Raw genomic sequence first — 12,549 nt, forward strand, 5'->3', positions numbered from 1 at the left:
ATACAGGCTTCAGATACAATTCAGTCCTTGGAGAATTAGGCTCCAGTCCTGCAAACACTCACGCATATGCTTAAATTGTGTGCTTAAAGATAAGTCCATGGGTAAGTGTTTGCAGGATTGGGGCATTTGTTCTCCCTCTCATTTTAAATAGGGTGGAAATATATTTCTGTTCATCTCTTGTGGTGAGGGAAAAAGTAAAAACATGAAAGGCTAAATTTTCAAACAGACCTGCATGTGCTGCATACGTAAAACTGACAGTTGCACATGGAATTGTATTAGAACACGCTGTCATTGTCAGTAGACCATGCTTAGCTGTTTACTATCAGGCCACAAATTATATTTAAAATCAACATGTTTCTTTGCATATGTAATAAAAAGCACTTTTAGATTATTCAAACAAAGATTTTGAAATGCCAATACAGGATTCACTCTTTATCCTCTTTGTTTATTTTTTGCATTTCCCTCAGCGCTGACAATGACATTATCAGTCTAGTCACTTTCACTTTTGTTAGTGGGCAGTTTCTAATTTGTCTGAGTTGTTAGTTTCTCATGCACTAGTAGAAGTAGGCTGTGTTTGGGATGCAGCTACTACAGGGGAATGTTTGTGAAGCTGTTTATCTTGAAATTTTGTTTTTAAAATATGGAAAAAATTCTGTTGATATTTTGTGTGATGAAAGGTTGCGTTTACAAAATCTAAATGTTGGGCCAACTGTGATACATGTGTGTCCCTTTAAGAGCAAATAAATTATTACACCTGCAAGCCTTCTAATTAGCACTTATATAGCACTGTACATATTCAAAATACCATACAAACAGGTGCTCAGATACTGTAGTGATGTGAACTATATGAGTAGCTAGATAGGTAGAGACATTAACTAATAAATCCTCACAACAGCCTGGGAGATCATGTAACTATTATTATCCCTTTTTAGAAAGGGAAACAGAGACACAGAAATGCTGTGGCTTTCCCAAGGCCACACAGCTGTCACTGTCAAGCCAAGACCGAAACCCCCAGCTCGTGCTCATTGCTCCAGAGCACGCCGCCTCCCTACTGAAATGCCTGCATGGGCATGGATAAAGAGTGCAACATTTATGGGTAGTGCATGTTTGTGTCTTCACCTCGGTAAAAACAGACTTTTCCTTCTTTCTAGTTTCTTTCTTTTTTTTGAAGACTATTGTTTGAATGGAGTTTGGAGCAACAAAGCTGAAACTCCCTAGCCCTTATATAGCACAAAGAAAGTCCCGTGTAGAAGAGGAGATTGTTATGGAGCAAGGAAAAGTTGATGCCTGTGCAAAATCTTTTCTTTACATTATTTGAATATTTTAATATTCTGTGTATGTGCCACTCAGCGTTAGGGGAAAATCCAGCTCCTTCATCTGTGGCTGTTGATGGCCCTGTGGCAGTGAATCCAATGTAGAGGGGCTGGACACAGGGGAGCTATACACGGGTTGCATCATCTCTGTCCAGTGCAGAGTCCAGCTCTATGCACAGTCCCTGGGTGGCAATGTGCTGGGTTGTGTGGGCGTGAGGTGAAGGTAGCCCATAGCAGGGCCAGATGATTCACTCACATGCCAATATTTCAGCTATTGGGCTGAAGTAGCTGTTGTGAAGGTCGCAAGCTTGAGGGAGGCTGCTTTCCCCCTCCCTTTCTGCACATCTACCCATGGCCAAACCCAGCAATTCATCCTGGGCTTTGAGCTATGGATTTGCTCGTGGGTAAGGCATTAGGCTATACATGCTCCATTCCTTATTCCTATTTGCATTAGTCACTCTATAAATTGCTCTTATGACAATATTTCTGCATAAGCAGTTGCACTTCACTTACAGAAAGAGTTTTTGCAATCTTAACCGGAAAAGCACCCAAAGCCTGACTGAAAAGTTGCAATTAGTTTTAGTTTAAATCTGTGCTCATTCTTCCCTTGCCCTCCATCAAGAGAGGACAATCCCCCGCGCCTGGGTTTGACTTTTCCTTCTTCTCTTTAGCCGCTTGGCACAAATGTAGGTTACTAAATAGATCCTGCTAAGTGCTAAGCTTCTCTTATCCAAGGAAGTTGAGGGTGCTCAGTGTCTAGCAGAAACAGGATCTTTAAATTTTAGACCATAAAGCTTTAACTATTTTTTTAAAGCAGTTTCTTGGAAGAGGTAAGTTAGTCAGTCACTATTTTATAAAACCTTTCAGTTCTTTGGTGGATAGGAAAATTACTTAACTTTAATTTCCAGGATTTTATGGTATGTTAGGACAATTAGGGGAGGAAGATAAATAAAATGTTATGAAAATTCCAAGAAATGTAGGAAACAGATAATCCAAGGTTAGAGGCAGAGAAGATCTATTACATGAATGGATTGCTGATGTTTAACCGATTTCTGCTTTAAAATCCTACAGTGGGTTGACTTGTTGACCAAGTGGTACTACTTTGTGCCAGTGCAACATACGGTCATTAGTGTGTTAGATTAGCATGACAGGTTTCAGAGTAGCAGCCGTGTTGGTCTGTATTCGCAAAAAGAAAAGGAGTACTTGTGGCACCTTAGAGACTAACCAATTTATTTGAGCATAAGCTTTCGGGAGCTACAGCTCACTTCATCGGATGCATACTGTGGAAAGTATAGAAGATCTTTTTATACACACAAAGCATGAAAAAATGGGTGTTTACCACTACAAAAGGTTTTCTCTCTCCCCACCCCACTCTCCTGCTGGAGATAGCTTATCTAAAGTGATCACTCTCCTTACAATGTGTATGATAATCAAGTTGAGCCATTTCCAGCACAAATCCAGGTTTTCTCCCCCCCTCCTCCATACACACAAACCCACTCTCCTGTTGATCACTCTCCTTACAATGTGTATGATAATCAAGGTGGGCCATTTCCAGCACAAATCCAGGGTTTAACAAGAACGTCTGGGGGGGGGGTAGGAAAAAACAAGGGGAAATAGGTTACCTTGCATAATGACTTAGCCACTCCCAGTCTCATTTGCAAATTGGATACAATTAACTTAGGCTTGAATAGAGACTGGGAGTGGCTAAGTCATTATGCAAGGTAACCTATTTCCCCTTGTTTTTTCCTACCCCCCCCCCCCAGACGTTCTTGTTAAACCCTGGATTTGTGCTGGAAATGGCCCACCTTGATTATCATACACATTGTAAGGAGAGTGATCACTTTAGATAAGCTATTACCAGCAGGAGAGTGGGGTGGGGGGAGAGAAAACCTTTTGTAGTGGTAAACACCCATTTTTTCATGCTTTGTGTGTATAAAAAGATCTTCTATACTTTCCACAGTATGCATCCGATGAAGTGAGCTGTAGCTCACGAAAGCTTATGCTCAAATAAATTGGTTAGTCTCTAAGGTGCCACAAGTACTCCCTTTCTTTTTGCGAATACAGACTAACACGGCTGTTACTCTGAAACCTGTCATCATCCAAAAACTCTCACAAATCCCCCATTCCCAGTTTAAAGAATAGGAAGTATAAAATTTGTACTCAAGATTATATTGTGTCTCTGTCCAATCAACGGAGAGTTTGAGGGGTCAGAGGTCCTGCTTTGGGATGGAAGATAAAATTCCTGCTGGAGGGGCAGCTCAGGACCCTGTTGGGCAGTGTTTCAGGAGCTCTGGTCAGTTGGATGGTGAGGAGAATAAGGGAAGTATAGAGGAAAGATGCTCTTCTGTGGCAGGTAATTGGAAGATATTGGTCCTTTTGCTGGCTCTTTCATCTCTGCTGCTCGACCATGGGCAAGCCATTTAACCCCTCTTGCTCAGTTGTGCCATCTGCAAAATAGGGGTAACACTTGCCTCACAGGGTTGTCGTGAGAGTTAATTAATCAATGTTTGTAAAGGACTTTGAGTTCCTCAGATGGAAGGTTCAAATGCAAAGCATTATTATGACATCAGAAAAACATTCACAGTGAGGGCAATTAACCACTAGAAGAATTTAACAAGGGTTGTGGTAGATTCTCCATCACTGAAAATGTTTAAATTGAGATTGGATGATTTTCTAAATAATCTACTCTAGTTCACCCAGACCTATTGGACTTAAAGCAGGAATTATTCAGGGAAGTCCTGTGACCTGTTTATGCAGGTGGTCAGACTAGATAATCACAACAGTCCCTTCTGGCTTTAAAAGTCTAGATTATGTGAGTTTGTCTACACAAACATTTAGTTTGCAGCAAATTGGGATGCAAATCTACTCTGCTTTAGCCTGCTGTGAACTAACTGTCCACTGAACTCTGCTGACATACATTAACCATTTGTTAATGAGCTTTGATCTACTCCTATTTCAAAGAGGACTAGATCAAAGTGCATTAACAAGTTGTTAATGTGCATTAGCGGGGTCCACACAGACAGTTAGTCCACAGCAGGTAGATTCACATCCCAACGCCTATAAAAACCAAAATCTTATTAGCATGCAAGAATGATAAACTACAAAACTGGGCATGAGAAATACAAAAGATGTACAAAATATGCTTGGAGTGCTATGTGATATTGCATGTGTCAGCTGAAATGCAACAATACCATCTTCTCTGACTTTAATTCTTCACCCCAGCTCAATTATTTGCAACTAATCAAAGAATTGTTTCTATTGGTAACAGCAAGTGAAAAAAGTTGTCAGCTTATCAGACAGTATTTCTGCAGATCAGACCAGTGTGGGTAGAAGAAGACCTTCATCTGTAACTGGATATGGACGACAGGTGAGTAATAAAATATCTTGCTACAGGTATCCACACCCCCCACCTGCATCAATTAAGAGAAGTAAGGCAGAGTGCTGATGTAAAGGGAAGGTGGAGGATTGGCTACTAATGCTGCTGTTGCAGGGTTCTTAAAGAACTGGTCATTTCTGGTACATTAAATTTTCAGGTTAAAAGCCTTCCCTGCCTCTTCTAATGTTCTTTCACTTTTAGATGCTGGGGAGTATTTCTAACAACTTGAGGCCTTTTGAGTTTATAAGTGAGGGTAGCACTGATTTACACTTGAGATAAGACCAAGGCAATGGAGTTTCAGATTCATATCGGAACTTTCCCAAAGACTGGGGATCTATAATGCCAGGGGAATAGTAATTTTTTTTCTTTCAAATAACAAAAGGAATGAGCACAGCAGCTTCTGAACACCAAGTGATGGTTTATAGTGTAAAATGGATGGATGGAATATAGTTTGGAATATAGACCAGCTTGAATGTTATCCAAAATCTCAAACCAACCAAAATCCATGTTTTTGGGTTCAGTGAAGTTTGGATAAGCACACTGTCCCCCACACAGTCCTCTCCCTCAAACAGGCCTTTTACCTTTGCTGACATCCATCTCTGGAAAAGGCTCGATTGGCTGATTCTGAAGCCAGGATGCTATCCTACATGGACAGGCCAGGGTGGAGAGGCTTCAGAATTTCTAGGAGTCTGGTAACCTCTGCTGAACCAGCTTCTGTCTTCAAATCCTGTGCTAATGTAGGAAGTGAATTAAAGTTCCTCCGACTGAGCCACCAAATCTAAAATTAGCCTCAGACTTTCAATGTTTTAGGGAAAAAAAGGCTGATACAGAACATTCCTGCCTTAAACCAAACAGAGGTACAATCTCATAACGTTTGGGTGAGTGCCCTAAAGCTTACTTTGAACCTGACTGGGTACATTAAAATTTTAAAGAGCAGCATTTTTTCCTTACTGCAGGAGAGAAGGTACCATGTCGTAGACCAACCATCTCAGTAGGTAGAAAGGTGCTGCCAAGTGTGGACAGAAAGAATCGGGAGATTTCATATCACCTGCTGGGATCTGGGAGGGGTAGCTAGAACATAGAGAGGCTCACGGCGGTGTGGGGGGGTGACAGGGGAGTGGGCACTTTTGAGTGCTCAAAGGAACAGAAAGAATGAAATTTTGGCAGGGGTAAGATTCTGTAATGTTTTAGGAAGAGGAAAGGAAGAAAAATGTGACATGGAGAAGGGAAGAGTAAAAGAAAATGGAGACCAAAATAAATTAGGATAAGCATCCAATCTGTCAGACTTTTTTGAATTGCACCTCCCAGTGCTTTGTGATTCACTTCTTGCTAGTGAATTGTTTCATAATTTCAGTATTTAATGGCATAACTCCCCTTTCAATAACTTCTTCAGCTGCGAGAAAGCTGGTATTGTATTAACATAAACAAGCCCTCCTGCTGCTGAAATAGACCATCAACTACCAGTCACATGGTACAGAGGCTGATGTTTGAAAATGGTTCTTTCAGGTTTCCTGGTCTTATTCCAAGTACATAGAAGCCCTCGAGCAGGAGAGAGTACTCCTTAAAATACAAGAAGATCTGGAGAAAAGGACATCATTATTTTCTACAGGTTATTAATCATGTTCTGTGGTTTAGGAGGACAGTGTTCTGACTACTAAACATTATATGGTGAAAGTCACACAGCATGAGGCCCTCCTCATTTGCTCTGCTTTAGGGCTGTGTGGGTGGTCCTCGCCTCCACTAGCAAACTACCCTGTCTGCTGTGGATTGGCTCTTCACACCAGCCCCATATAGCTCAGTGATAAGGGTGGTGTTCAGAGCAGCCAGGGGAAGGGCCATGGGATCCAATGTTACCACTGCAATGCACATGTAGCACAGAGGAGAATGCACTCTATTTCAGCCCATGCACTGACTCTGCAGCCGTGCATTTCAGCTCTGTGCTCTAGGCTGCATTTTACCTCCCCAGTTCCTTGCACGACAGCCACTTGAACTTTATGTGGACAAAATAAGTTTAAACATTCTATTACACTGTCAGTGTCCTCTCCCTGAAGGTATTGGGAGTTGCAGCAGCTCATATCTGCATTGAATTTAATGTCCTCATAGTCCATGCCCCAAAACTATACAGTCAACTGTGGTGTTCCATTAATTTTTTGGAGATTGTGTATGATTGTATATAAAATAGGCACTTCTCCTAAGCAAAAGCACAGTTTCCCTCAATTTCAAATTGCTTTCTTTATACAGGTATCTCATCCATGACCTATTTGAAGCCTGACTTCACTGCAAATCCAGAGAAATCCATCACTTCATCAAACACTAGTCTGATTTGGGAGAAACAGTCCAATCTTCCCAAAGACGTGGGAAGTGAGTCCCAAACAGTTAATAATTTGCTTCTGTTTGTTATTAATTGTTGAATTACATCCTTGGATTCTGAAATTCTCAGATTATGACTCAGAGCTAGCTAGAGACTAACTCTGCCACTGCAGCTCAAACAGAATAAAAAAGGGTAGAGGAGAGAAAATGAAAGAGATGTCAAAGGAAAAAACAAATTTTGCTACAATTTGAATCCTCAGGTTAAGAGTCCCCTGGGTTCCTTCAGGCTAGGCTGAACCTATGGTGCCTCTCTTGAATTTTTTTTTAAATTGATGCAGTCTAGAATTACTGTAATGTCTATGGAAACATGCCTCCATTCCCTCTCAGGCCTTGTCTACACTAAGGGGGGAGATCGATCTAAGTTACACAACTTCAGCTATGTGAATAACGTAGCTGAAGTCGACATACTTAGACCTACTTACCACGGGGTCCACCCTACGCTATGTCGACAGTAGACACTTCTCCCACCTCGTTCAGGTGAAGTACAGGAGTCGATGGGAGAGCGATCTGCGGTTGATTTAGCGGGTCTTCACTAGACCCGCTAAATCGACTGCCTGTGCATCGATCGCTGCACGTCAATATCCTGGTAAGTGTAAACAAGCCCTCAGTTTCCCCTTCATCTTTTATTGCTTTCTTTTAATTTTCCTGCTTTAGGCAAGGTGGACTCGACCCTTCCCTATTGCTAGTGCACTTCGCAGTGCCTGGATGGGCCCTTTTTGAGGCAACACCTTTTGTCTGTGACCAGCAGAAGGAGCAATATGCAACAGGCTAGGTTTTCTTCATCACTGTTTCAAATTCTTTCTTTCTTTCCCATGGTTTTTCAGCCTGTTCAACTCCTCCCCTCACGACTCTGTCCTCCTTTATGCTCTCTAAATCACTCCCACACCTTTGGTTCCTCATTATCAGTTCCCTTTTCTCTCTTCCTCTCATCCCATTTCCTTGCTACCTTCCGTTGCCCCACTAACTTCCTTAGTACTCCATCTCTTTTTTTGTCCCTTCCTTTTCCCCACAAACAACCCAGGGTTTTGGCTGCCTTAGGATGGCCCTGAGACTCTGACTGTGATGTGATTGTCTGCTCTTGTGACTCTGCCTGTGACACAGGAATGCGGCTCACTCTTAGCGCTGCTCCTCTCCTTCTTGTATTACCAAAGAGCAGCACATCTCATTACTGCCTAGATATGAACTAAAGCCTCTTGATATCTTGGTGATTACAAGTTCCATCCCTTCCCCATGGCTGCCGCCTTGCTAATGGTATTCTGTTACCCTTTGCAGGAGGATTTAAAACCTAAGTGAAGAACAGAATGCAGAGATACTGAATTATGGCAGCCTTGGGACGAGCTAGCAGTCAAAATAAATAATGTGTGGTTTGGTTTGCACTCATCTTTTCAGAGCACAGATAATCAGTTTGGATGTTATAAGAGCCAACAGACGCTAGAATCAATATAACAAAGGAAAGCCCTCCAACATACTCCGTGGCAATATATTGTTCTTATTTACGCTGGGTGGTGCCTAGAAGCTGCAATCAGGATTAGGTCCAATCACACATATAAACACACAGGTAGATGTGGTTCCTGCCCCAAAGATCTTACAACTGGATTCAGCTTCTTCAGTGCCTGAGCTAGTGAATAAGTGCTACCCCATCTTAAATACAGCACAATGCATTTGCTAAAGGATCCCTTTGCCTTTGATTCTATAATTGTCAAGCAGGGTGGCTTCGTGCACTATGACCCTGATTCTGCCTTTACATACTCGCATGCAACTTCCATTACTGACAATGATTCATGAGATTGTAGAGCTGTCAAAACCAAACCCTAGCCCTGTTGTTCAGTCAATATGATTCCAAGCCACAAGGTTAGTGGCTTCTGCTGTACATGGGCATAACCCAGGTATGGGAACGGAAATTCATTGAGTTTCAGTTTGTGGCGGTTCCTAGGAATTATACCAATTATAGGATGGGGTTTTTCTCTCTCCACACCCAGTAGAAGAAGGCAAGGATACATGTGAATCTGAGGGACCTGCCAGAGACCAGGCTATCCATTGTAACTCCACTGTAGCCCCCTACCAAGAACATCCTTGCCCTCTGCTGTTCCTAGAGCCCCTCCCCATAAAGGATTCATTCCACAGCACAGAGTGGTAGGCTGTGGGAAATTAATGCAGCATGTGGGCTGCGGGGGGAATTTGGAAGAGTCCAGCCAGCCCCTTTTTCTTAAGCTCAGGGAGCTGGAACCATATGGAGCTCTTATGGAAGGGTTTCTGCGAAGTTGAGGGCAAAGATGGAACAACCTCACTTTCGTGGGTTCAGGCCCGCCCGTCACATATGCACAGAACTTCCTAAAGTTCAGATAGACTTTTGGTTCTATTATTTCTGCATTGTATGCCTGAACAGCACACATTGCAACAGTTTGCAGCTAGCAGAGCATATGCAGTGGTATGTGGCCGGCCTCTCATTAAAGGGAAAGGCAAAAGAGAGTTGTGCCATGCCACCAAGGCAGTGGCATGTCTTAGTCTAAAAGTCAGTGAGTGGCTCTACCTGTATTCTGGGAAGTGTGTGGCATGGTATGAAATGCTGCAGACTGATGGTCTGTTTCTGATTTGTTGTATTCTCGCCTGCATGGTATTTTGAAACAGTTAAATAGCATGAAGACAATGTTTATCTTTCATTAGTAGCTTTTTACTTGAGTCATACTTGGATTACTTATTAAATGAAGCCTATTATCCAGATATATGTCACAGATGATAACACTCCACATGAATGTATTTCAGCCTTGCAATATTGTCACGAACATTTACCAGCCCACGCACAAAAACTACTCTCCCACCCATTACCATGACAATGATGATGAAAAAATTACCTTACTTGCCTATTTAAAAAAAATACTTCTCTCAGTCAGGGATTAGAATTTTGCAAGGCTGGTACAATCCATTCATTGCTTTATGAACCCAAAGGTCCCCCAGAGAGCATCACACAGCAATCACTCTATATCTAACCTATCAGTCATCCTCAAAAGAAACTTGCATGACACTTTCAAATGATGAGCCTGGGAGTTTAAATTCATAATTCTGCTAGACACTAAAATCATGGCCGGAACAGAGACACTGGATTTATGGCTTATTACAACAATCTGTAACCACTAACCCGCTCTTTTTGTCCTATGACTCAGAGGAGTTAATGGGTCACTCTACCTTTAATGGTCGCTTACAATATGCACTAACTATTTATGCTAAATAATCTGTTCCACCTTGCATTTAGCTGGGACACTTGGAGTACCTTTCCCAGACCTGAAGAAGAGCTTTGTGTGGCTCAAAAGTGTGTCTCTCTCACCAACAGAAGTTGGTCCTATAAAAGATATTACCTCGCCCACCTTGTCTCTCTGATGTTCTTTAGTCCATTTCACATTTGAATTTCTATGTTATATAAAAAAATCACATGTAGCCAGTTTCCCGTTGAGTATGCATCTGATGAGGGTCATGTGTTATTAAAACCACCAAATATAAGGAATATATCATCACTTTTATACATCAGTTTTAGACAGAAGGTGGCTGGGTTGGGTGTAAATTTGGGGGAATGAGTGTCTGAGTGGACAGAGCTAAGTGATAGAGCTCCTTTCAGCTCCAGGTTACTGGCTCTAATCTTATCCAATAGTGACTGAAATTTACCACCTAATGGCTGTTTGGTGATGTATCTGAAAAGCACTGATAGCTTTAGTCGATCACCTAGTGTCAGGTAATGGCAAGTACCAGTCTCAGCAGAGAGGCTGAGGATTAAATAGGTATGGAGATTAAATTATTTTCTGACCCAAGAAATGGGATAACTCTAGATCACTACAAACGGGAATGTCAGCACTGCCTTTGGCTTTCCCTGTTCTATGGATAAATCAGCGCTAGGGCTGTTGATCCAGCACTTTTCTTCAGCACTCAATGCAGTAAATATTTTTTTTAAGAAGTAAAAAAGTTACATTGTGTATGTCTAAGATCTCTCCCTTTTGTCAAACCACACTTCATTTCCATTAGCTTCAATGGGTACCTTGGCTTTTATCAAATGTGCCTTTTAGAAAACTGTAGGGTTCTAGCAGAACAACAGTTTTGTATGGAGTTTGTTGCTACAGCTTGAGGGAAAAACTCCTGTTATTTGGCAATATGCAATATCAGAAACCATTCCAATCTGATTGGTGATTTATCTGCTCTAGCGGTGGTGAAAACACAGAGTCTAATTACACTTATTTGAACATATACTTTTCTCGTTTAGTGCCATGGGACACAATATATTTAGGCTTAGCAGAATTTGTTTTTTATTTTTTTATCATTTTGAAGGATAATATCATTAAGCCTTTTTTCCAATGTTTATCAACTGAAATTTTCACAGCTGTGGCAAATTTTGGGGTGGGTGGGTCAGGCAATTATTATTTAATGGCAGTAGACACAGATTCAAAAACTTCAAGCTTCAGAGCTGTTAAAACACAAATTGTAAACATCACAGGTCAAAATATTCAAAGTAAATATCCTTAAATCAAACTCTAATAAGCTCTCAAGCAGCACTTTTCTGTGTCTCTCTGTAAATTTCAATTATTATTGATGGAAATATGTATCGATGTTCACTGACATTTACCAATAAAAAATTAATCCTTCCAAGCCCAAATATATTGAAACTGTTTGGAATTTTCTTAACTGATGTTTTGAATATATAGGTATTTATACTAAGTACCTTTACCATATTACTTCACATTTCTCCCATCAAATCTGGCATTTTTTATGAAAAGCATTTGTATTCTTTGCCTAGAGTGGACAGTTTATTTTTAAAAGCCCAGCCATGAAGTTATTCAGTCAAAACTCCCCTTGATTTCAAAAGAAGTTTTGACTGAATAAGGACTTCAGAACAGCGGCACTGGAATGGAGTGGGGGCAAGGCCCTCCCGCTTTTGAAAGTGGATGGGTCTGTCCTGTCCACTCTTTGCCATGGGCCTGGCCCCTGCCCCTCCTCTTCCCTTTGAGACCCTCCAGCTCCCTGGCCGGGACAGAAGCTGAAGCCTGGACCGGGGAGCCTGGGCTGCTGTGGGGAGCTGTGGACCCTCCACCTGTCCGGGGTGGGGTGAGCCCAAGAGCAGCCCCTGGCCCACATCCCCGTCTCCTGGGCCTCCAATCCAGGGCAGATAGAGGGCCCACAGCTCCCCACAGCTGCCTGGGTGGCTCTTAACATGGCTTGGCTGTGTCTCTTTGGGCCCTGGGATCCCGGACCTGGCTCCGGCTTCCAGCTTGGCCGGGAGGGGTCTCGGAGGGAAGAGGAGGTGGGGGCAGGCCACGGGGGGGGGCCTCACCCCCCTCACACTTTTAGGACGAATCCATCGCCCTGCTTCAGGATCAGGCCCTATACATATCTCTCAGCCTGCAAACCTGCCAATGTATGACACAAGCCATCAAACTGTGTGATGAATGGCCAATGTTTCATATGCCATATACTGATTAATACCAGGAGAGGACTCTGTTTCTAAAGCTA

At 42.2% G+C, this 12,549-nt stretch overlaps 1 protein-coding gene across 3 annotated transcripts in view; it reads left to right on the forward strand.

Moving 5' to 3' along the window:
- The window catches only part of RGS22 (regulator of G protein signaling 22), a 102,979-nt gene extending 91,292 nt beyond the window's left edge, over window positions 1-11,687 (forward strand). For 2 of the 3 annotated variants that reach the window (XM_074944041.1, XM_074944042.1), the window contains exons 25-27: window positions 4,582-4,680; window positions 6,196-6,298; window positions 6,931-11,687. In XM_074944041.1, the coding sequence (XP_074800142.1) occupies window positions 4,582-4,680; window positions 6,196-6,298; window positions 6,931-7,100 (372 nt within the window). In that variant the 3' untranslated portion in view covers window positions 7,101-11,687. The remainder of the gene's footprint in view (window positions 1-4,581; window positions 4,681-6,195; window positions 6,299-6,930) is intronic. The other variant, XM_074944043.1, reaches the window with a different exon arrangement.
- Window positions 11,688-12,549: the final 862 nt, after the last annotated feature.

The sequence above is a fragment of the Natator depressus genome, chromosome 2 (assembly GCF_965152275.1).
Source record: "Natator depressus isolate rNatDep1 chromosome 2, rNatDep2.hap1, whole genome shotgun sequence".
Lineage (NCBI taxonomy): Eukaryota > Metazoa > Chordata > Testudines > Cheloniidae > Natator > Natator depressus.